Genomic DNA, 25,080 nt, shown 5'->3' on the forward strand with positions numbered 1-25,080 from the left:
CAATCATTTCTCCTCCTCCTTCACTGCAGGACTCGCCTAATGATTGGCTGTGAGATTCTGCCTCTGCTCCCCTCAGTTCCTGGACTAAGTCGCTGTGGGCTCTTTGATGTTGATTCTGCTAGGCGCTGGTCCCAGCACATCGTGTTAGGTTCTTAAGTTCATGTGTTGGCTTTCTACACTGTAGTAGCAATTGATTTGTTCGTCTAGGGTAGTTAAGACTTACTTGACTGCTTTCTGTAATAGCTAGGGAGAGTAACAGCGATGAGAAATTTTGTTTCACCCACCTTGCGTCTGACATCGGTAGACGTTAGGAGCTAAGGAGTTTCTCTTACAGGCCACTAGAGAGCGAGGCATCTGCGATCTAGCAAACTCTACAGAGACAATGAACGTAGGAGCTGTGAGTTTTAGGAGCTGGGATTCACCAGGGTGACAGCCAACCACTGGCTCTTTTCTTTTCACTTCCTGGTTCTTAGGGCTTTCTGAAACTTTTTTTGCATTTTTCCCCAATAGGTAAAGGTAGGGTTTCCCTGAGTTTATGATCTCAGAACTGTGATCCAATCAAAACCCCCTCACAGATATTCAAATCAGCCAGCCAAGAATGCCTCAGCTTGATTCCTAGTGTATGAGTGAGCGCTGCCAATCCGACTTATTCACTGGACATGTATGTCTATGCACCATGGTCATGCCTGGTGCCTAAAGAGGCCAGAAGAGGACGTCAGATCCTCTGGAAACGGAATCACTGATGGCTGTGAGCTGCCACATGGAGGCTGGAAGAGCCAGGGCTCTTCACTGCTAAGTGTTTCTCCACCCCAGCCCCACCCTTCCCTTTTCAACTACTTCTTGGCAGAGCAACTGCTCCTCCCCCCTCCCCCCTCCCCTCTCCCCTCCCCTCCCCCATGAATTCTGTTGTCACAAGTACAGGTGATGTTTTACACAGAGACTTCTGTTTTTTTCTCACAATGGGCTTAAACTCTTGGGGTCAAGCATCCTCAGACAGGAGCCTCTGAAGAACCAAGGGGTCTCACTATAAAGGACAAAACCAAACCAAACCAAAACAACTCTTGATGTTTGGGAAACTCTAAGGATTTTTGATGTTTTGTGGCAGTGTTGGGGTTCAGGGAAAACATGCCAGCCCAGAATATGATTTCAGGAGAAAAGACTTTGCCACCACCCCCTTAAAGTGGCTTCCTTTTTGTTATCCCGAGAAGCCGCGGGCATAGGAGTAGCTCTCAAAAGCTGTCCTTTTGTAAGAGACATTCAGGGAGAAACCGTTAGGAAAACTGCTCGCCTCAGGACCAGGAGGGCAGCAGATAACCGGCATCATAGGAAAGATTTTCATCTGACACAGGACAGCGTTTCTTCCTCCATACAGAACGTGTGTGCCTCCCCCGACTCCGCCACAAATCTTCCCTGCTGCCCCGCAGCTCCACTTAATGTGGAAACTCTCCTCAACTGAGGGGATGTCCGTACTTACTGTCATTAAACTCTGACCCCCCAGTTTCCACCTCCCCTTACAAAAAAAAAAAAAAAAAAAGGACCTCTGGAAAAAGAGATTTGAAAAATTTGGAGTCCATGATCGCACAGGACTGCCTGAAGGACAAGCGCCCGAAGAATGCAGCTCCCCGCCCCATGTGTCACTCTTTCCCTATTGAGTGTCCTGTTCATCATATTCTCCTTGATCAATCGTAATCTGTTTGCTATGGGGGCGGGGCTAAGGCAGGGGGATGGAGAACTCTTTAAATAAGAGATGCACTGGCTGCCAGGGAGTGCACAGCACTGACAACAGCGAGCAAGAAGCCAGGCTGATAGCTGCCTTCCACAGTGTCCTCTGTCTGCCTGCCAGGAGGAGCGAGCCCAGGGAGATGATGCAGCCCAGTGAATACCGAACTAGAGGTGAGTGGTGGGAACCTGGCTGGTCTTCCCTGAAGATGAGGCTGCAGAAACTGCTGCTGGGGGCCCAGGTGAGTGTTGGAGTTGCCCGGAGGGAGAGCTGGCTTCAGCACTGGTTCTCCTGAACCGGATGTGGATCAGAGTTTAAAACTGTTCCCTCATTCTCTGTCTCTCATGTACCCACTCCGCGTACTTTGCTTGTACCTTGCGTTTTGTTTCCTCCCGACCTGCCCACAAAATAAACCATTTGTGTTTGTGATCCACTCAATTATCTTATGAAATAGGAAAAAAAAACTCAAATATTTATCTCAAGTGTTTGATAGCCTTCACTTTCTAAATATTCATTTCTCTGTGTGAGGTAGTTTCTTCTTCTCACTACGAACTCTTCACGAATCCCTACTTGTATACAGGCTTGCATGAAAAGCAAAACCAAACAGTTACCCAGTTTTCAGGCCTGGCTGTCCACAAAGGGGAAACTGGTAGTTGCGCAAAGGGAAGTTTTAAGAGGACACGCCGGCAAAGTCACTTGTGACACGACGGCTTCGCTGTTGCTTCCTCCATGTAGTGCAGGCCAACTGTCATGCACATGGACTTCAAAGAAAGGCTCTTTCAAAATCCTGCGCGATGAAAGAGAATTTCGAGTGTCTCTATAATTTTGTAATATTCTCATCTCCCATCCTGGGCCACATTGCCTAGACTTGCTTGGCTGGGAAGCTAGTAATCCTGTTTTATATAGAACCTCTCCGCTCTTCTCCCCTAGCGGCCACGGTGGGCAGATGTGTACCGGGCACAGCACACTGCTTTTCAGTGGTGCACGTAGCTGAGAGCAACAAGGGTCCTTAACCTGCGGTGGAACATAATTTCCTGCCATAGGATGAGTGGCAGCTCTCTTATGACTGCTGGGTGCCCAAGGCTATGGCGGGTTGAAGGAGTCAAGCCCCCTGACTTCTCGCATCTGTCTGGGCCTGGTTCTGTGTGTGGGATCTTCGCATGAGCTCATGTAGAAGGAATAAGGCAAGTTGCTCCTCTCCCCTCTCTGCTGAGGAGAGGAGAGGAGGTGGGGTTTAGGGAGGGTTTCCTGCTGTTCACTGTAAACCCACAACACAAAGGTGGGGAGGGGGCGGTTAGTGAACGCGAGGGAGGGAGCGCCTCCAAAGACTGAGGCCCCTGAAGAAAGGGAAAGGAAGAAGGAATCACTGAGCCGCAGTGGCTTTGCTTCCTCACCTAGTCTTCGTTCATTAGGTACATTTACGTGAACATGCAAGGCACCCGAGAAGCCCTGAGGAGCAGCATCACGGAGCTGTAGGCCTCACATCTCTTGGGACCAGGTTGATTCATGAGCTCTTGTCGGGGCTCCAGGTTGTGTTTTAGGCATGTTCCGTGTGCCTCCGAAATTATATGTGACATTTTTTGTGTGTGTGCATGTAAACTTAAGGTTTTAGTCACACTCAGTAGATGGTGCCAAGTACAAACAAACAAACAAAAAACAAAAATCAGAGAGCGCTGATTTTATGAGTCTAATTTTCTCCTTTTATTAGAGCTGGGTGTGGAAGCTTCCATCTGTGATGACAAAGATCATAGTACGTGTGTGTGTGTGTGTGTGTGTGTGTGTGTGTGTGTGTGTGTGTGTGTAACCAGTCTGGGATACAAAAAGCCACCAAGTCTCTGCTATGAGACTTTAAGGTAAGAAATTAACAGCTATTCTGTTTCTGAGAGGAAAATAATGGGAAAGTAGACATTGCAGGTCAGGGGGACAGGAGAGAAATGTTTCACTTTGGTGCTGACGTTTTGTGCCTTGCAGATTTCTCCTTTTTTCATCTGTTCTCTCACGTGTTCTTTCTTTTTTTTCTTTTTGGTTTTTTGAGACAGGGTTTCTCTGTGTAGCCTTGATTGATCTGGACTCACTTTATAGCCCAGGCTGGCCTCGAACTCACAGGGATCCACCTGCCTCTGCCTCCCGAGTGCTGGGATTAGAGGCGTGCGCCACCACGCGCCGGCTCCACATGTTCTTTCTATCACTCATTCACATACTCACTGTCAAGGTCCTGTTGGGGATCATCAGGTCTACTCCCCCCCCCTCCCCCCGTGGATCTTTCTCCTTTCACCAAGTCTTTTATCTGGGGTCCAAAAGGGACAGGCATGGACAAGCCAAGGAAATGTGACCTGGTTCCTCTGCTTCCGTCCAGGAAAAGAGATGGTGGATTACATCTGCCAGTACCTGAGCACGGTGCGCGAGAGGCGGGTGACTCCAAATGTACAGCCTGGGTACCTGCGAGCCCAGTTGCCTGTGACTGCTCCGGAGGAACCCGACAGCTGGGACAGCATCTTTAAGGACATTGAACGAATCATCATGCCTGGGGTGAGATATAGCAACTGCAGGGATGATTCCAGATTTCAGGGTACAGGGGCATGAGTGGCATCCTAAGAAATCTTCACTTGAGTCCAGGTGACAGGACATCCTGACGTCAGAGCCCGTCTTCTGGGAGGAGAGGGCTATGTCTTTGGAAGTAGGTTTCCTAGGCTAGGGCTGACCTGTAAAAATACTGATAGGGAGGAGCAGAGGCCAGAAGTGTGCTCAGCTAATGAGATGGATGGAAACATGCAGACTGGTTTGAAAAAAGGGATAATTGGAGAGCCAGGAAGGCGAGCAGAGATCAGGGGCAGTGTCTGCATCTCACTAGGCAGGCCCAGGGACCCCTGTACCCTATCTCTGAAATCTCACCAAATGGGTGGAGTACAAGTCCCCAGGAGCACCTATCAGGTTGGAAGGCCTAGGCAGCCGAGAGCCCAGCAGCCAGCTACTCGGTCCTCTGTGTCCTCCTTACCATGGAGGCCTGGTGGTTGAGTTGCTTCTTAGGGGCAGGAAAGGACAGAGCAGCCTGAGGTGACAGTGGCTTGGGCAGGAAACAGACGGAAGCTGGCTGATGCCTGAGACTTCACCTTGAACTCACTGTCCTGGCCTACGAAGGCATTCCTAGTTACCAGGCATGAGTAGTTACTCTGGGGTGACCCTGCTAACATCACCCCAGTTTCTTTCCCTGGCCCTGCACAGGTGATGCACCCATCCAGGGTGAGCTGTTTAATTTAATCCCTCTCAGGGACCCATTTGACAGACAAGGAAACCGAGGCCCAGAGGAGTTCATTATTTTGCTCCAGGTTCTGTGTGGCAGATCCAGGATTTCAGCCTGAGGTGTCTAACCCTAGCGGCTTTGTTTTCCCTCCCATTCTTTGATACCTTTATGGCAAGTGGCTAGACGCCCCTCCCTCCCCTCCCCCCTAACTAGCCCTGGCAACACTCGGCTCTATAAACCCACCCACTGTGTCCCGAGTCTTTCCTCTTGGAACATTCCTTGTTGAGCTCTGTGTCTCTAAAAGCTCTTCCCACTGTCGACTTGACGACTTGACGTTTGCTCCCGTCAGCCCCACCCCTCAAACGCTTTGATCTTAGATGTGACAGCTGTGTCTACAAGCCAGGAGGAGGACATGCTCAGATTCAGAAAAGGCCACGTTGGCCATCTAGACTGTTTGCCGAGCATCTTTGAGTGCAGCGTTACAGAGGCCTAGCTGGTGTTAAGGTTATCTCGCCAGTTCCATTCTGTGAAGCCATTGCCTCACAGGAGCGAGGCAGAGAGCGACTGTTGATGCAGCGGATGAGGGGAGGTCACAACAGTTTCCTGTGGGCGTGGCTGAGGAGGCTCGCTTCTGGACTTGGCGGGTCTGTCTGCCGTGATAAGGGTTCTGCTGGATTATCTCATCTGATTATTTTTACAAGAGCTGGTAACTACATCTTGATAAGGCCCGAGGTAGAGCCCTTCCCTTGTTTCTAAGTGCCATCACGTAGCACAGCGAGGGCCCAATTGTCCATCTCGTCTTCCAGGCTCTGCTGACCCCCTAAGAGCCAGCCCGGAAGCAACTGGCTCTTTTTTTCTTATTGAAAATGGCATGTTTTTTCCCCCCTTCCATTTCCTACACATCGCGAAGGGGGAAAATCAATTTGCTTTAATTCCAATCTTTGCAAGAAAGTGAGAGCAAAAGAGGAAGCAAAAAGGCAAACTTAGTGGGGAAAAGACCTTGCTGGCAAGCCTGAGGACCCTAGTTCAATCCCTGGGGCCCATGTGGTGGAAGGAAAGAACTGACTCCCTCAGATCTCCAAAGGTACACACACACACACACACACACACACACACACACACACACACACACACACGTTTACACACAACACACACAGATACAAATTAAAAAGAAAGACTATAAGAGAGAGAGAGAGAGGTGAGAGACACTGAGGGAGGGAAGGCAGGGTCCCTCTGCTTGTGTGTTTGGGTGGAGTGGGACCTGGATGATGTTTGGGAAACTGAGAGATGCCACCTCTCTCTGCCACATGCATTTCTCATCAGTAAAACAGGGGTGACGCTTGGACCTCGTGGGTGTGCTGTGAGAGTTAAGTGTGATAGAACATGGAAGGTGGGAGATCCTGGAACCGCCTGCTGCTTTCCTGCTTGTGGAGAAGTGAAGGAAGAGGTTTGCTGAGGATCAAGTCAGTATGTGTGGTGTATCTGTCACCTTGCGACTAGCTCCTTGTCAATACTACCACCTTGCAAAATGGCCAGTTTCTTGTTCATGTTCATCTCCTTGACAATCGCAGGGTTTACTTCATGATAGGGAGGCACAGGAGAGGTTTCTGGTTTTTATAAGGGCCTGAAGTGTATACATATTTGAGACCATCATTAAGAAAAATTGAAAACGGATCTCAAAGTTGACTGAGGAAAACATGGGGCTTTGGAGCTTAAGTGCCTGAACTTTACGGTGTGTCCACAAGGAGCTGACTGAGGCCAAGGATAGCTGTGGATCCTGTGTCCCTGGACTTCACTCTAACTCTCCCTGCGTGTCCTGCATGAAACAGTGTCTGCGCTACAAAGGTTGCGAGAATGTGTTCACACAGAACAGAATGGTCCACTTGGATGCTCTTTACTGGGTTGTTACTGGGAGAAGCATTCAGACTTAGTGTGCCTTGGGCTCAGGGATCAGGGCTGCAGGCACTGAGGAAGGGCTCTTGAAGAAAAACTCGGTCATCTTCTAAGAATCAACAGGGTTTGGAGGGTCATGTCCTCCTGAGAAGTTAGAGGGCGAGGCTTCACTCAGAGGCAAATGCAGGTGAGGAGATGGACCAGGGTGTGTGGCCCCTCAGAGGAGGGCCCTCCCTAGACCCTTCTTATGTCTCGGACTGTGGGCTCAGGGTTAGCCTAGAGTTTGACTCCCACACGTCTGGGCTAGTCTCTCTTCTCCGTCCTTACCTCTCCTGACTCCATTCCCACTGGGAAGCCAAGGGCTTAGAGCACTTGTAAGTGACTACCAGCAGGACCAGGACCCTGAGACCTCAGTGATTCATAAAACAACAGAACCTTTGGCTAGAACTGAGAGGAAACAGCCATTTGCCCTCACCCTTTCAGTTTCTATTTCCTTTTCACTTCTGGCAGGGAATCAGTGTGGGGATTTCGAAGAGTCCCACATCCGTGTTACTGTAGCAGTTGTCACTTCTCTTCTCTTCGTTCCTTTTTAATGTACAAAGGACCTCTACTGATGACCTTTTATTTTCTCTTTTAAAAAAAAATTAAATCAATTTGCTTATTCACTTTACAGCCCAATCATGGCCCCCCTCACTCATCTCCTGCAGGTCCGACCTTCCCTCCCTCCCTCTCCCCGTATGCCCCTTCTCCTCCCCCTCAGAAGAAGAGAGCCTCCCCTCCACCCACCCACCCCAGATTGCCAAGTCTCATCAGGACTGAGCGCATCCTTTCCTATGGTGGCCTGGCCAAGGCAGCCCTGCCAGGAGGAAGTAATTGAAAAGCATGCAAGAAAGTCCTTGTCAGAGATAGAATGATTTATTCTTTTTCTTTGTTTGTTTTTGTTTATTCTTATGGAATGTATCACTCGCCTCTCTGAAAAGTGTCTCCCCATCTTTAGAGTTGTTTCTTTCTGCTAGAGATGTTCTCTAGAGGACAAGAGGGCTTTCCTGGTGCCAACTGTGTGCTCTGTCTTCAGGTGGTGCACTGGCAGAGCCCTCACATGCACGCCTACTATCCGGCTCTCAACTCTTGGCCATCCCTGCTAGGAGATATGCTGGCTGACGCCATTAACTGCTTAGGATTCACGTGGGTGAGTAGAAATGGCAGTAACTACTCATATCTGGGGGCATAGCATTTCAGGGCAGATGACGTTGTCTGTTCTTTGTCTCCAAAAGGGGGTGGTATCCAATGAAATATTAATAATGGAGTATGAATGGAAATTAAAACATATCATAATGTCTGCATTACTAAAACTAAGTCTTCATATAAATGATCTTATCTAATCCTTTAGAGTCACGAGTCCCGGCCCCATTTTATAGAGGAGGAAGTTGAGGTTTAAGTGGTTTATCTTCCTAAATTCACAGAGCTTATACAGACTCTGATGAGATTTGAGCAGAGATCTGGTCATTTCTACAGTTTGTGACCTTAACGGGGAAGTTTGATGTCTGTTGGGTCACAGCTTCCCCGGGGGCTCTTGTCTCTAGAGTTACCAACACGCTCTTAGCTCTACTCAGTGGTGCCAGAAGCGTCACGGAACACCCTTATCTCCTAACCTTGAACTTTTACAGTATGTGGGAAGTTGCGGAGAGTCTGACTCGGGCTGTTATCTTGGAAAGAGCACTGTCATCTTTTTAGGCAAACAATTTCCCTTGGGCTTTAGGAAATCAGCTGGGTGTGTTAGGGACTTGGAGATGAAAATTCATGCCAACCGTTCCTGGGCTGATTTTCAATGGAGCCCGCAGGCAACAGACCTCATTGAGGGGCAGCATAGATCCAAAGCCCCCATTCCTTCCCTTGCTGATTTAGGGAAGTAGCGTGGAAGATGTGTGCATCCTGGGACCCCTGGCCATGACCCCTCCTGTACAGAAGTTCCCTCTGATACTGCGCCAGAGATGCTGGCATTTCTGGGGATGGTGGTGGCATCCCAGTGCCTTAGGTCAGTGTAAACGGAAGTCCTTTCCTTCTCTCAGGCTTCGAGCCCAGCCTGTACGGAACTGGAGATGAATGTCATGGACTGGCTGGCGAAGATGCTGGGCCTCCCGGAGTACTTCTTGCACCACCATCCCGGCAGCCACGGGGGCGGTATCCTGCAGGTGACTGTGATGATGACATCCCATCTCACACAGGGGCGGAGCACAGAAAGCACAGAAGGCAAATCCCTCCCCCACAATTCTCCTGCTCCTTTACCTCACGCCATCACCACTGTCACCACCATCACATCCCACACCATCACTGTAGCTTGCGCCTCTGCTACAGTCACTGCACCTCCTTCAAGTTCCAGTTCGCCTCTGCCCCTGTCTCCGCCACATTCCCTTATTTGAAACAGACGAACTTAGTTAGCATCTGATTATTATGGGCCCCCAGTTTCCTTGATTCGGGCGTGATAGTTTATAGTCTGACACCTGTGGCAAGAGGAAGGGGCGAGTAAGGAGAGACAAGCAGTAACAGGAAGAGCTTCATCACTTATACCCTCTGACCCCGTCTTTTGGATAAGGGGCAAGATGCTATTTCTCTCTCCAAAGACTTAATGCTTTCCAAATAGCAACAGCTCAGGGCGCGGCTCTGTGAGCCCCTCCATAGACCCGGTGCAGTGGTAAGATGCTGATGCAGCTGTGGGCTCTTGGCATCTGGGGTATGGTTTGGAGAACTTTGGGAGTCCCTGAATTCGTGAATTCTAACATAGTGTACACATATCCTGGTTTTATAATCTATAGAATGGATAATGATATTCCCCCTAAAGAGTAGATGAGCGGATTAGATAAATAAAAATACGCTCACTGCTCTGAGAGGGAGGCCTGGACAAGACTCCTGGAACCACTTGCTCTCTCAGTGAACTCCACCAGCTCCCTATGAGGAAGGCAGACTTGGGGGTGTTGCAGGCTTCCTGTGAGCAGATAGAACTTGGGATATAGTTGGGAAAATACAGTTTCTGTTGTACGCGGTCTTTCTTTGCCTTTTTTCTTTTCTTTTTGTTGTTGTTGTTGTTGTTGTTTCTGTAGCCCAGGCTAGCCTGGAATCCACTATGTAGCCCAGGTTAACCCCCAACTCACAGCAATCCTCCTTCATCATCCTTCTGTGTACTGGTTTTACAGGTGTAAGCCACCACCCCTGGCTGGTGATTTTGCTTTCCAGTCAGTCTTCTCAATGCCCCTGTAGGTACACAGCATCGTCTCTGTGACCTTAAGATCTCGATGTAGTTCAGAGAGCTTAAAAAGCAGTTGCTAAGTGGGAGAAAGAAGATTATAAGCCAGAAATGTCTAAATACAAACCCTGCTTTCTCCTGTGTTTATCAGGCACCTGAATTTGAACTTTTCCTACAACCTTCCTCATCTGTGGGGATAGGGCAGCCATCTCAGAGAGGCGTCTGAGGATTCCGTGGGACAGGGAGCATCTTATGAACTATGGATTGTGGTACAGCTAGGAGATGGGATTATTATTGATCTTTCTTCCTTGTTATTAAGTGATGTTCAACCACTGAATATTCTGAGGGGTCTAAGCTACCCTGTTGTCCATGACAGAGCCCACCCTGGCTTGTTAACAGATTCTATCAGCTGTGGTTCACGTGAATATTTCAGGAAGTTAGTATTCTGTGAGTGGAGAGAAGTCAAAGACTTCGGAGACACAGCTGATATGACCTCCAGGACCCTCACAATCATGACTGGAGAAAAAGCTCATCCAGCCTTGTCTGTCTTAAGGGACAATCCCTTTAGTGTGGATGCTTTCCTTCTTTCCTTCCTCCCTCCCTTCCTCCCTTCCTTCCTTCCTTCCTCCCTTCCTTTCTCTCTCTCTCTCTCTCTCTCCTCTCTCTCTTCTTTTCTTTTTTTCTTTCTTTTTTGATTTTTTTCAAGCCAGGGTTTCTCTGTGTAGCCTTGGCTGTCCTGGGCTTGCTTTGTAGACCAGGCTGGCCTTGAACTCACAACGATTCTCCTGCTTCTGCCTCCTGAGTGCTGGGATTAAAGGTGTGAGCCACCACGCCTGGCTTTTTTGTTTTGTTTTGTTTTTGTTTTCGTGTTTTGAGACAGGGTTTCTCTGTGTAGCCTTGGCTGTCTAGGACTCATTTTGTAGACCAGGCTGGCCTAGAACTCAGAGATCCACCTCCCAAGTGCTAGGATTAAAGTTGTGCGTCACCTCGCCCAGTGATGCTTTTCATTTGATGGATAGAAATGAGTTTGCAGAAGGGATGTTAGTCAAGTTGACAAGAACCATTGAAAACAACACCAGACCAAAATCACCAGCCTCTTGCACAAGCCAGCACTCTCTCTAGGGTGCCTGTGTGGGCTCAAACTCCATTTCTATCATAGAAAAACTGGAAGTTTCTTCTGTCTTCTCCCTCCCCATCTTTTCCTCTTTCTTTCATTCTATTTGCAATGGGATCAAACACAGGGCTGAGTGTAGGCTAAATATGGGCTCTATTACTGAGATATACTTCTGGCCCCAAGTATATATTTTTTTCAATAATTTTTACATGGTGAGCAAACATATCCACAAGAAATAGAACAATCTCTCGCATGTTTCTGGAGCATTCTTTTCCTTGTTTCTGTAGTCACTCTGAGAGGTGTTGGCATTAGGTGCAAACTTGCTTTCAGGATGCAGGAATACGTATGTAAATCTGGGAGGCAGGAGGCACTGTGGGAAGGAGAGTCCCATTTCCTTACTAATAGTGATTGCACGCATTGGAAATCCCTCTCCACTACAGAGCACGGTCAGCGAATCCACTTTAATTGCCCTGCTGGCAGCAAGGAAGAACAAAATCCTGGAAATGAAAAAGTGTGAGCCCGATGCTGATGAATCCTCGCTGAACGCTCGACTTGTTGCCTATACCTCTAACCAGGTAACGTGCTGGACGCAGGCCATACCCTCATGTCAGTGCTTGGCCTCGGGAGCCTTAGTACTCGTGTAATTTTCTTCCGTACCTGTGAACCCTGGATTTCAGGGAAGTTGGAACATGGGGGGTTGATTTCAGGAACCGTAACAAATGCCGACTTCAAACATGGGTATCAATTGCTTCGGTCCTGGTCTTCGGCCATTCCTGGTCACAGGCATCTCACAACAGCCCGTTGCCGACTGTTTTCCTTGGCCCACATAGGCTCACTCCTCCGTGGAGAAGGCTGGCCTGATTTCCCTCGTGAAGATCAGATCCCTTCCTGTGGATGACAACTTCTCACTTCGAGGAGAAGCTCTCCAAAAAGCCATCGAGGAAGACAAGCAACAGGGCTTGGTGCCTGTCTTTGTAAGTCAGAATGTATCTTCAAGATCAGTGTTAGCAAGCATTTTTTTGTTTTGTTTTGTTTTTTGTTTTTTTGTTTTTTTCGAGGCAGGGTTTCTCTGTGAGGCCTTGGCTGTCCTGGACTCTAGACCAGGCTGGTCTTGAACTCACAGAGATCCTCCTGCCTCAGTCTCCTGAGTGCTAGGATTAAAGGCATGCACCACCACGCCAGGCTAAGCAAGGGGTTTTGACAGAATCCTAGTAAGTGATGTGCTGCAAACAGAGGCAGAACATGCCTTAAGAAGCCTTTAGTGCTGGGATTAAAGACATGTGTCACCACACCTGGCTCGAGGTGTTATTTCTTGTTGTCTTATGAAATAGAATTTATGGGTTGTAACCAGTACTAAAAAGAAAAGGAAAATATCCAATTGCATTTATGCAGCCAGAGTATGCATTGTTTTGTGAAATTTTTCTTTTCTCTCTTGTTTTGTTTCTTTGAGATAGGGTCTCACTATGTCAAGGCTGGTCTTGTACTCACAGACACCTGCCTGCCTCTACCTCTTAAGTGCTGGGATTAAAGATGGGCACCTAGTGTACCTGTGTGTGGAATAGGTTACTGTGTAAAGTAGATTTCTCACAGCAAATTATGATAAAAATAAAGTGCGAAGTATACACTGTTCTCGGTGAGGGGGTGCAGATGGCAGATGGTGTGTGTGTGTGTGTGTGTGTGTGTGTGTGTGTGTGTGTGTGTGTGTGTATGTGTGCATGTGTGTCTTTGTTGAGGCTCAATGTGTCATGTGAACCTTTATTTCTCTCTAGGTCTGTGCGACACTAGGGACCACTGGGGTCTGTGCGTTTGACAAGCTGTCAGAGCTGGGCCCCATCTGTAAGTATGTGTCTTTAGTGACTAAGAAGATAAAGGATAACATTTGAAATGTTTGCTAGACTGAGAACCTGAAACCAGCTCCACTGAATTATTCTCATTGGCCAATTTGCTGGGAGGGAGGGAAACCACCGAAGATCATGAGAGTCACTCCCCAGCAGCACTGGTCACTGGGCTTTTCCTAGTGATGAGATCAAAGGCAGAAATTCTCTATGTTGCATTCCATCCTTGGAAGCACCAGTCAGCTCTCCATTGCTGTAACAAATACCTCCAATAATGAACTTATAAAGAGAAAGGGTTTGTTTTGCCTCACAGTTTTGGAGGCTTCCAGTCTATAATCAATTGGCCCTTTCACTTTTGGACTCAGAGTGAGGCACCAAACGTGAGTGTGTGTTGGAGCAAAACCAACACCACATCACAAGCCAGGGAAGGAGAGAGGGGGAAGAGACCAGAGCCCCACTACCTCTTCAAAGTAGTGAACCTCCCAAGAGGCACCACCTTTTAAAGGTGTCACCTCCAGAATTGCCACGCCCATGGGACAAACCTTTAGGGGACATGGGACCACCAAACCCCAGAAGAGTCTTCACATCCTCTCACTTACAATGTTGCAGTTTATTCAAAGCAGCCTGTATTTAAAACAGAGTGAGTGAAGTGCAGGGAAATGTTTTCTTCAGCTTCTGGGGAGGGAAAAGGGCAGGTGAAGGGAAACCCATGCGATAGGTAAGACTGAGAAGAAACCCAGATGGAATCGCTTAATTTCCTAGTGAGAAGCCCACCAAGGACGGACGTCTCTCTGACTGTTGCGTCAGAAGCATTGACGCAGCTTTCTGGCCTTTAGAATTGTTGGATTTTGTGCTAGGATGTTCTAGGTTGAAGCCCAAGATGTAGCGACCCTCTGCCCAGCGGGAAAAGACCTACCTATCTACTAGGAGGCAGCAGTGCCCACGTTCTCTTCACCCTTTTATACCAATACCCTGTCATCTCGTCCCCCTGGCGACTCCTTTAGCAAAGTCTGTCGTCCATTTCCGGGTCTTCTCGTTGCAGTCTACCACGGTGCTGGCCAGGTGAGCGGCGCCTTTTGGCTGCCTCCCCTCTACAAATGGTCCTTTGCTTCCTCAGGTGCCAGGGAGGGGCTGTGGCTTCACATCGACGCCGCTTATGCAGGTACAGCGTTTCTGTGTCCGGAGTTCCGGGGATTCCTGGAGGGCATCGAGTACGCCGACTCCTTCACCTTCAATCCTTCCAAGTGGATGATGGTGCACTTTGACTGCACCGGGTTCTGGTGAGTGGAGCGCTGAGCGTGGAAATAAATGCCTTGCTTCCTTAAAGCGACCTCAGCCACTGATACCTGCTTGAAAACCCACAGGGTCAAGGACAAGTACAAGCTGCAGCAGACCTTCAGCGTGGACCCCGTCTACCTCAGGCATGCCAACTCTGGTGAGGCCACTGACTTCATGGTGAGTTCCCAGGAGTGGGCAGCCTGTGGCTTCTGAGATGGGGACTGTCGGCTGACCCCTGAGGTTTTGCACTCTAGGACTTCATCGCGTTGTTTGTCATTGGATTCCCTTGCTTTCAAAAGCTGTACGCAAGCACACAGAAGGAAATCCAGAAAAAGTAAAAACCCTAGAAGATGCACAACTCCCAAGTCCTTTTGGCTTGTTTTCCTCCCAGATATATTCTCTCTGTCACGGGTAGATCAGCTCCTTTTTCCATCTTTGGCTGGTTTTTTATTGGGTTGTTTTTTTTACTGGCCAGCAGGAGAGTGTGTACCATTTCTTCCGGCGGGGAAGAGGCTCCCGATTAAATTGCTTTCTTTGACACAGGTGGTGCAGGAGCTCTGTAGGGGGGACGAGACACTAGGGCCCTTTGTGAGGTTCTGGATGCCTGCACCTCATACTTAGGCTCTCAGCAGTACCATATCTTAGGAAAGCAAGTTCTTCATATTTGTTCTTCAGTTTGAAGATGAGCCCTCATTTTAGGTGAGATTTGGGGTGTAAATAAGCATATAGTACATCACGTGGCTAGTGAAAGGTTTGATAGGCGAACACAGTGCACTTGGCTTGAAATGCATCCTTGGTAAGCCGGTCAACTATTGAGAGTCTACTGGGAACGTGGCATTAACTTCATAGGGGCTTGTGAGGCCTTGATAGGACCACGGCACGGCCACCACTTAGCACAGTGTCCTGGCAGCAAATGCCCAACAGGTAGTGTGCATGAAAGGAAGGTCTTCATTTAAGCTGCAGGCGTTTGCTACTGCAGCACAGCCAAATGCACAAGTGCTCAGGTTCGATTGCTCGTGCTTGAAGCCACACTTCTCCTCTGACTGGCCCAAGTGGTCCCGGATTCTGTCTAGGTTTTTCTCTCTATGAGCAGAGAGGAACAGTTCCTCCTTGTAAGCCCTGCGGTGAGAACTGAATGAAAGAATACACTGGCAGCGGAGCCTGGTGATCTTGGTGAGGGGCTGGCTTGTTTTTCCCCCCTGGGCAACCACTGTGCCTTTTCCTCTTATTTAGTACTGTAGTAGTAGCAGCGCCATCCTCGTTTGATTACGCTGATGATTCTCCATGAGGACAGTTTCTTGAGGTTTTTAGGAAGGCTTTAGACTCACAGATGGTAAGTCTGTGAGTCCCACAGGAGATAAAGAGAGATAAAGAGAGACGGCCTCTCTTGCCCTTTCTGGAGGGCATTTTACATTTTAAATAAAAAAAAAAAAAATCAAATTCTACACCTGCCAGTCAATCCTGACTGTGAAATGACTCCTATAGTTCTGGGAGTTTCGTTGGACTTGGAACTTCAGTTCCTGACACCAGCTGCCCCCCCACCCCCCCACCCCGCCCCAAATGCTTGGATCACAGGAGTAGGCCGTCATGCCCAGTCTATGCAGCACTAGGGATCAAACTAAGGCCTCACCTGTGCTCAGCAAGCACTCTACCCACCGGGCCCCTGTTGTGTTCTTAAGGTCTGCTGTTATTTTTGTGATTCTAGCAGGCCTTGGGTGTATCTTTGAGTACACAGTGGTGGTGGTGGTGGTGGGGCAGTGGGGGGGGGGGGAGGTGCTCATGGCTCAGCTAAGCCCCAGTGTGGTCTGGGGGCCACTCATGATGTTTTCTTAGCAACAGCTGAACCTCTGGGAAGATCTTTCTTTGCTGCTTTGAGAAGCTCCCATCATGGCATCACTGTGAAATCTAGTGGATTTAATTTCCAAGCATATGAAGGAACGCCTAGAGCAAAGAGGCTCCTTTCTTCACCGCAATACTGAGGTCCTTATGGCTGCGCCAAGCTTCTTTGCACCCAAGGGGCTACAGTTTTGAGTAGAAGCCCAGTCTTGCTCTTAGAGGAGATAGAAGTGTTACAGTGCCCCAGGTGATGACTGGGGGGGAAGGGGCTCTCGAATCAGGACCAGTTTCTCTGCTCTCTTCCCTGTACTTTATTCTACCCCTCCCCAGTGGCAGAGAGCACCAACCGCAGGGAGACCCATAAAGCTTCGGGAAGACACAGAGGATGCTGGGAGACATCTCTAGTTCAGGAAGGCCCGTGCCAGACTTTATGAGCCCGAACTTCCCGACCCAGCAGAAACTGGTTAGGACAGTCTCTGATTCCGTATAGTTTGGCGTTAGCAGAGTGAGAGGAAACAAAAGGGAAGAGACCCTGAGTGGAGAGCAGAGGGGACCACAGCTGAGACACTCCCTGCCTCTTCCTAGTACTTTTCTGGTTCATCAAGGCAGTTAGTGTAACCACAATCGTCTAAAAACCAGGGTGTTTTAGAAGGAGCTCTGATCGCCCTCCCATCTGCTGAATGTCCTTAGGACAAGGGTAGAGCAGGTTGTGGCAATGATTTTGTCCTTTCCTAAGGTTTTGATGCCCTCTGCTGGCTGACAAAGGTCCTTGTGCCCTCCTTTCTTTCTTTCATTTCTTCTTCTTCTTCTTCTTCTTCTTCTTCTTTTCTTCTTTTTCTTCTTCTTTGGTTTTTTGAGATAGGGTTTCTCTGTGTAGCCTTGGCTGTCCTGGACTCACTTTGTAGACCAGGCTAGCCTCGAACTCACAGAGATCTGCCTGCCTCTGCCTCCCAAGTGCTGGGATTGGTGGTTGCACACGTAGTCCTGGCTGCCTGGAACTCCTCACACAGAGGCCAGCTTCGAACTTAAAGTGATCTTCCTGCCGCTGCCTCTCCAGTGCAGGGATAAATGTGTGCATCACCATGTCTGGGAGTTTAGTGTTTTCCTTGAAGGAAACATTGTCCTTGATACTGGGGTGATTTGCCAGCTGTGTCTGGCCTGGGAAACTAGAGAGAAACATACAGATGAGGCCATCAGTGGAGGCTTGGCCGCTCCATAGAGAGAGGCCGATGAGTGTTCCCCAGGATGAATAGTTTTAAGAGATAGAAATTGCGATGGAGGATTTCTGACATTTGAGTGAGAGCTTGGGAGAAGCCATGTTGCTCATTAGAACAACTGCAAATCCACACCCTGCACCCCAAAAAACAAACAAACAAACAAACAAACACCATTTGCTCTGTCTTCAGACCTGAGAAATTGGATTGGGAATTTTCAGATATATGGTAACTGCAGCTTTGAACTTTAAGCTCTGCTGAATTTGGTACCAGGACAAATAATCAATCACAGTCTGAGGCCAGGACTCATAAACTCATTTGTAATCTGAAAGCTTAAGTGGTACATCTGAGGCTACAATAATCTCACAGGCAAATGCAGGTAGGTAGCAGTAAGGTTAAGTAAGGAGGGAGCATCTCTGTGCAAGACCCCCCTCCCCTCTCACTTTGATTTGTAGCTCACACTTCTTGGACAACTTTCTCTGAGTTTTTGCATCTACTGTCCCCGAGCCAATTTTCTGGCAAGAGCCTTTTGCTCTATGCCATCCATGGAGATGCCAGTGAGGTAGCCCTGGCAAAGTTACACAGGGTAAGGGGCTGGGAAGAACAGGAGGAAAACCCAGGTCTTTTGGGCCCCAGAGTCTGAGCTCTTAGTCCCTGTACTTTAAGCCACTACTCATGTTGAGAAAAACAGACATTGAACTTGAATTTCTGCTGGTAAAGGAATTCGCCTTGAGTTTCAAGGCCAGGATGAAATACTTTAAGCAGCCATTTACGTGAGGTCGCCCTCTGTTCCAGGTCACAAACCTGGAGCCACTTTTGCAGCTCTATCTGTGCAGTACCACCCCCATAAACCTGTCTTGGTTTGCACCATAGCAACAGCTTTGGGTGTCATGGCGACACCACCGGTCCCAGGAGGGCTGGGCAGGCAACACATTATGCTAAGAGTGCCCAAGGGATGGGTGTCTTGCTTCTAACCACGAGCTCTACGGTATTTGTTTCTAGCATTGGCAGATCCCCCTGAGCCGGCGCTTTCGCTCCATTAAGCTCTGGTTCGTGATTCGGTCTTTCGGGGTGAAGAATCTTCAAGCACACGTCAGACACGTATGTTGTGTGAGGGCCATGGGACCGAGCCCGTGATGCTTTGCGTTTTCATGGGAAGGATGGTTTATCCTGGTTTTACGAATCTGCCCCGGGGGATCTTTGGTGTCTGGCTCAGGTGGTAGGGCGTGTAGAGGGCCTCTGGGATTTGACTATTGGTTATCCAGAGGAGCGCTGAGCACCACGTAATCCCAATGGGCTGACTGTGATTCGTAGCTCTCCTTGTTTGTCCTCTAAACAGTCAACACTAAGCATAGCTTCCTCTGAGCTTTTGGCCTCCCCTGTTCTGTCACTTCCCTGAATGTTTCCTGTTGCCGTCTTTGAGAAATGAGAAAGCAAAAGCCTATTTTGCAGGAAGAGAAAGTGAAAGTACATCAAAGGGCAGTGCGTTTGGGCAAAGTAGGGCCATAACTTTTTTTTTTGGAGGCATCAGGGGAGAGCAATGGGCAACGGCTGTGCGGAGATGCCCTGATTGCCAAAGCTGGTTGAAAATTCAGGTCACTTACTCATAAGGGGATATCAGCGACATAATACAGGATAACCACACTACAAATAAAGAGACTGATGCATCAACCAAGGACCATGTATGATGTGGACCTAGACCCTCTGCTCAGATGTAGTAGACAGGCAGCACAGTCTCCTTGAGGGTCCCACAATATGGGGAGTAGGGACTACTTCTGACATGGACTCTGCCCCCCCATCCCCCCACTGCCCCCTCCTCCAGCCTTTGAGTTGATCACTTTCCCCTGGCCAGCCACAGAGGAAGAAGATACAGGTAGTACAGATGAGACTTGATAAGCTGAGGTCAGATATTGGGGGAGGAGGGCTCCCCTTTCCGAGGACTAGGGGAGGGAAGGAGAGGGTATGAGGGAGGGAGGGTGGGATTGGGAGGTGGCAAGGGAGGGGGCTACGGTCAGGATGTAAAGTGAACAAACTGAAAAAAAAAAAAGAAATTAAAAAAATAATCAGGTCACTTTTGTGACCTCCTTACAACCCTGCCCCTACACTGTGCTAGCAGATACTTACTGAAGGCCTAGTAGTACATTGTTTTTCCAGTTCAATTTAATAACTGCACAATTACTGTGCTGAGGAAGAGACTCAGAGTTAAGTGACTTGGGCACTCATGTTTCTCACGGAAAGGACACCAAGCCGAGAGCCCAGGCCAGTGGCATCTCTCAACAGCTGGCTTAACTCGAGGACAGGATTGTAGCCGAGAACCCAGCAAGGACGGGTTTGCTCTTCCTGTCATTGGCTCTATCTTTCCCTTTTTACCTTTCTCCTAAGGAAATTCCTTATTTCTTCAATAAGCCAGAACCAAGTGAAATGGTGAAGGCAGTACCAGGACTGGCCTATGAGCATTTGTCACCTGGGGTCCCTAAGGGAACTTGGTCACTTCCTGTCCCTCCTCTCTCTTCAGACTCAAGATTGGAAGGCAGTGGGTGGAATAGGCAATGGCAATTTCTCTTGCCTGAGGCTTGGGACTGGATATTCAACCTGTAGGTCAACTTTCTCTAATACCGCCTTTTGCTGCCATACTGTCCAGCCCACACTCTGGGGCTGCTTTGTTCTCATTCTGGGCCGGCTCCTTAGCTTGGGCATTTCATACACTCATCCCAACTCCAAGCCTGGTCTCCAGCCCCACCCTGTCCTGCATCGTCTTCATCCCTCCAAACGGTATCAAGCTCTACTTCTGCAGGGGGCTTTGCATTTCTATGCTATAGAGTGGGGCTTTAGAGATTTGGTGTTTTTGTTTTTTGTTTTGTTTTGTTTTGTTTTCCTGAGACAGGGTTTATTTGTGTAGCCTTGACTGTCCTGGACTTGCTTTGTAGACCAGGCTGGCCTCGAACTCAGAGTGATCTGCCTGCCTCTGCCTCCCAAGTGCTAGGATTAAAGGTGTGGGCCACCACCGCCTGGCAGAGATTTGAATTTTAGTTTTACTCTTTGGTGACCCTGAGCAGATTAATCTTTCTGAATTTGTCTTCTTGGACCTACAAAATGACGTGGTAATGCCATTCTCAAAAGTTAAATGAGATCACACACACACACACACACACACACACACACACACACACACACACACACACACCTTTTAGCAAAGAGCCCGAAAATTAAAGAAATTCCTCCATTTCTTTAAGGTATTGCCTGGGCTGGTCTCAAACTTTCCAGCCTTTTCAGTACTTTTGCACTGGATCGCGCCAGGACTGGGTATTTTCCCTTCTAATGACAATGACTTATCATTGTCCATGTCCCATCACCTGCAGGAGACTGGGAAACTTTTGTAAACAGCCAGATGGTCTGTGTGTGTGTGTGTGTGTGTGTGTGTATGTATGCATGCACACACGCGCAGTGGTCCTTTACTGTCTCTGTTGTAGCTACCGAACCCTGTCATTGTAACACAGTGACAATGTGTGAACACATGGGGATAGCTGGCTTTTTTTTTTGTTTTTGTTTTGTTTGTTTAAGAAAACATCATTTCAACAAGTAGTGGTTCCACATTGAGCTATGGCTGTTGTGGGTCCCTGCCTGGTGTGTAGGAACACTGGTTGGCAGCACTGTCTTATCCCTTCTTTGCAGGGTGGGGGTGGGGTGGGGGGTGGGGAGGTCTGTAGTGAACACAGACCTATATTGTGTATTCCTCTCCCACGGCCTCTCTTTTGTCTTGTAAACAGCTTGCCTCATAGGAGGGAGGAGCATGTGGCGGCAGGAGGAAGTCTTTGCACCCAGGAGATTACCTTCTGCCACCCAAGCCTTGGGAGAGTCACCCTCCCTTGGCTTTTAGAAAGTGAGGAGCTGGGCATGGTGGCACACACCTTTAATCCCAGCACTCAGGAAGCAGAGGCAGGTGGATCGTTGTGAGTTTGAGGCCATCCTGGTCTACAGAGCAAGTCCAGGACAGCCAAGACCACACAGAGAAACCCTGTCTCAAAAACCAAAACCCAAAACCCAAACCAAACCACCACCACCACCACCACCACCACCACCACCACCACCAAAAAAGAAAGTGAGGATGCCTAAGAAGGTGGTCTCTGAGGGGGCTGCACCTGAGATGCTATATTAGGACATATGAGCCGGACATATGAGTGGGACGTAGAGATTTTTGACAAGGGGGAAATGGACCTGGAGGGAAAAGAGTTACAGGAGAGACCCATGACCAGGTCAGACATGAAGCCTGGACATAGAAAAGAGCTGGAGTTCATGTGCTGTCCCTGAAAGGGCCTAGGACAGGCAGATAACAACTTCTTAGGGACCAAGTGGGAAAGTAGCTCCGTTGGTAGACTGCTGGCTCCCCATGTCCTCTTTGAGCCCCAGTACTGCTGAAATGTCTCCTGGTGGTGTATGCCTGAAGTTCTGACTGTGGGGAGGTGGAGGCAGAAGCATCATCTTTGGCCGCATGGTAGGTTTGAACCAGTCCTGGGATACATGAGAGCCTTTCTCAAGAAAAAGAAAAGCTCATGGGGGCATTGGTGAGAGCGTGAAAGAGACGGCAGAGAATGTGGAGCGGAGAGAGGTCGGTTCCAATGGCACCATCTCCTCACAGTCAAGGATGACAGCTGAAGCTCATGCTGTCTTCTAAAACAGAACATCAGGTGGGAGTTCCAGCCCCTAAAAAAATCACTTAGCGGGGACTGTGTGAGAGAAAAGCAATCCAGGCCGGTCTCAGACTGCAATCCCTACCCCTATTCCCTTCCCCTCCACAGGTCGCACTATGTGGTCTGGGCTAGCCTGGAACTCAGTGTGTAGACCAGGCTGGCCTTGAACAAACACACACAGAGGCCCACTCACCTCTGCCTCCTGAGTGCTGGCATGAAGGCCCGTTACATACCACCGCTCCTGGCAACCTTGAACTTCTGATCCTCCTGCCACAACCTTCCCAACCCTCCCACAATCTGTTGATCGAATTCAGAAGTTTGTGCCCGGTGGCTTAGCAGATTGCCAGTTGAGCCACAGCCCCGTCTTTTATTTAAAACTTCTATGTAAGCGTGAAACTCAAGAAAAACCACAGGAAAACTTAAGAGCTCATATAAACTTTGTAAAAGATCAATAGGGTATGAAGCCTTTAATTTTTGATGATAAATCTGCATAGCATCTAAAACAATTGTGTTTTAGTGTACAAGGTAGTATGATATTAGCTGTGTTCGGTACCAAATGAGCGTTGCTATTTATAGAACATTTCACCATCCCATGAAGAAACTCCTCACCCGTTAACTAGGCACAAGCCCCTCCCCCATGGCCTAGGTGGTAATGCCATATGAAATATAGGCTCCCCATGAAGTGACAAGGGCTGGGAGGGCCTTTGAGCTATGGAGTGTGAAGAAGGCACTAAGGTGAGGGAAGCCAGTAGATACTTCTGAGGCAGGGCTTTGGCTCAGCCTACAGCCTGCTCTGTTTTCTGGGCACTGAGTCGGGCCCTCTCTGGCTCCCTTGGCCTGTCGGGAGGCTGGGAAGCCAGAACAGGAGGCTGACTTCTGAGTTATAGAGCACGTGCCTTTTGAGTTTTGGGTCCAAGTTTAAGGAGGCCTTGGAGACACAAGGTCTCTGGGTGCGTGTGACATGACAGAAAGAGAAACAGTAAAGGTCTGTCAGCTTGACTATGAGTGTGATCAGATGGGGAAGAGGCCACACAGGTGCCAGGAGTTATCTGTGTCACTGGTCCAAGTTGCTGAGTGGTATGGAGAGTGGATGCAGTTTGGTTTTGCCTGTTAACCACAGTTTTCCTTTATGTTTACAATCCCAGGGTACAGAAATGGCTAAATACTTTGAGTCTCTGGTCAGAAGTGACCCTGTCTTTGAAATCCCTGCGAAGAGGCACCTTGGTTTGGTGGTTTTCCGTCTTAAGGTAACGCACGCTTCCGTGGCTCCCTGAGAAGGGTGCTTCTATTCTAGAGATGCATGGGCCATGGGTCTCTCAGGCCAGTAAATGCTGCGCTTCAGGGCGTGCTTACAAGCACCATGGTGCAGAATCCAATTCTCTTTGTTTTTCTCACAGGGTCCCAATTGTCTCACAGAAAGTGTGTTAAAGGAAATAGCCAAGGCTGGCCAGCTCTTCCTCATCCACGCTACTATCCAGGACAAGCTGATCATCCGTTTCACTGTGACGTCCCAGTTTACCACCAAGGATGACATCCTGAGAGATTGGAACCTCATCCGAGAGGCCGCTAACCTCGTCCTGAGCCAGCACTGCACTTCCCAGCCAAGCCCTCGGGCTGAGAACCTCATCCCACCAACCGGAGGCTCCAGGGACCTCACCAGCGGGCTATCCCTGGAGTCTGTCAACGAGGGAGGCGATGACCCAGCTCAGGCCCGGAAGATCATCAAGCAGCCCCAGCAGCTGGGGGCCAGTGTGGTGAGAAAGGAAGGCGGCTGCGATGATGTGGAGACTCCGCTGGATGCCCTTGATGACTGCTTCTCGGAAGAGGCCCCCGACGCCACCAAGCACAAGCTGTCTTCCTTCCTGTTTAGTTACCTGTCGGTACAGAGCAAGAAGAAGACAGTGCGGTCCCTCAGCTGCAACAGCGTGCCCGTGAGTGCTCAGAAGTCACTCCCCTCAGATGGCTCAGTGAAGAACGGGGGCTCCTTCCGGGCCAGAATCTTTTCCCGGTTTCCGGAAGAAATGATGATGATGAAGAAAAGCGCCTTCAAAAAGCTCATCAAGTTCTATAGCGTCCCCAGCTTTCCCGAGTGCAGCTCTCAGTGTGCCCTCCAGCTGCCCTGCTGCCCTCTGCAGGCCATGGTGTAGACGCGAGCCTTCAATGCAGAGATGTGCTTCAAGGAGTTCATGAACCCCTCAAAATTGTGTGCAGTGCGTGTGCTTCTGTGTGTGTGTGTGCATCTCGAGGGGAGCAAGTCCCTAATTTTGATCATAGCCTCAAAGGGGGTTCATGACCTACACTGGACTGTAGTTGGGGAGTTTAAGGCAGCATGCTCCAGAAGATTGCTGGGGCTTATCGGACAGAAGGGGCTGAGATGGTGGCATCACTGTTAAGCTTGTACCTTGAAATACTCCCTAGAAATAAATTGTTCTTATATCTGAAATAAAGCATAGTTCTGTCTTATTTGACACCCCAAAACATCAGTGACCGAGCAAGCAGCGTGCTGGAGGTGCAATGCCTGATCTTGCTTTTCAGAAGGCTGAAGATTTTAATTTCATTCTGAGAAAGTAAAAGTGGAGAGTCCCTTGGTAGCAAGCATAGAAGGAAGTTTGTTATTTGAGACAGGGGCTTATCATGTAGCCCCGGCTGGACCGGAACTTACTCTGAAGACCAGGCTGGCTTTGAACTCACAAAGCTCTGCCTGCCTCTGCCTCTTGAGTGCTGGGATTATAGTTGAATGCTTCCGCACCAGCGCCAGCAGTTTGTATTATTATTTTTTAAAAGAGATTTTATTTATTATGTATACAATGTTCTGCCTACATGTAATGCCTGCATGCCAGAAGAGGGCATTAGATCACATTATAGATGGTTGTGAGCCACCATGTGGTTGCTGGGAATTGAACTCACAACCTTTGGGAGACCTGACATGCTCTTAACCTTGAGCCATCTCTCCAGCCCCAGTTTGTATTCTTGATCAGCTCTCAGTTAACACTGTAGCTTCTGCTTTGTTCGTGGAAAGC

At 48.9% G+C, this 25,080-nt stretch overlaps 1 protein-coding gene across 2 annotated transcripts; it reads left to right on the forward strand.

The window, feature by feature from the left end:
• Window positions 1–1,547: 1,547 nt before the first annotated feature.
• Window positions 1,548–24,501, forward strand: HDC (histidine decarboxylase). Of its 2 annotated transcripts, XM_084775480.1 has the most exons (12): window positions 1,548–1,893; window positions 4,077–4,249; window positions 7,930–8,043; window positions 8,924–9,046; window positions 11,650–11,784; window positions 12,040–12,183; window positions 12,979–13,045; window positions 14,162–14,324; window positions 14,409–14,499; window positions 18,375–18,473; window positions 23,206–23,307; window positions 23,458–24,501. In XM_084775480.1, the coding sequence occupies exons 1-12, from the start codon at window positions 1,725–1,727 to the stop codon at window positions 24,205–24,207; spliced, it is 2,130 nt and encodes a 709-aa protein (XP_084631606.1). In that variant the 5' UTR covers window positions 1,548–1,724; the 3' UTR covers window positions 24,208–24,501. The 2 variants fall into 2 exon arrangements, with proteins under 2 accessions (XP_084631606.1, XP_084631607.1); XM_084775481.1 differs by lacking the exons at window positions 1,548–1,893; window positions 4,077–4,249 and adding an exon at window positions 6,911–7,041.
• The last annotated feature ends 579 nt before the right edge of the window (window positions 24,502–25,080 follow it).

The sequence above is a fragment of the Acomys minous genome (assembly GCF_964271855.1).
Source record: "Acomys minous genome assembly, chromosome: 3".
NCBI classification, from domain to species: Eukaryota; Metazoa; Chordata; class Mammalia; order Rodentia; family Muridae; genus Acomys; species Acomys minous.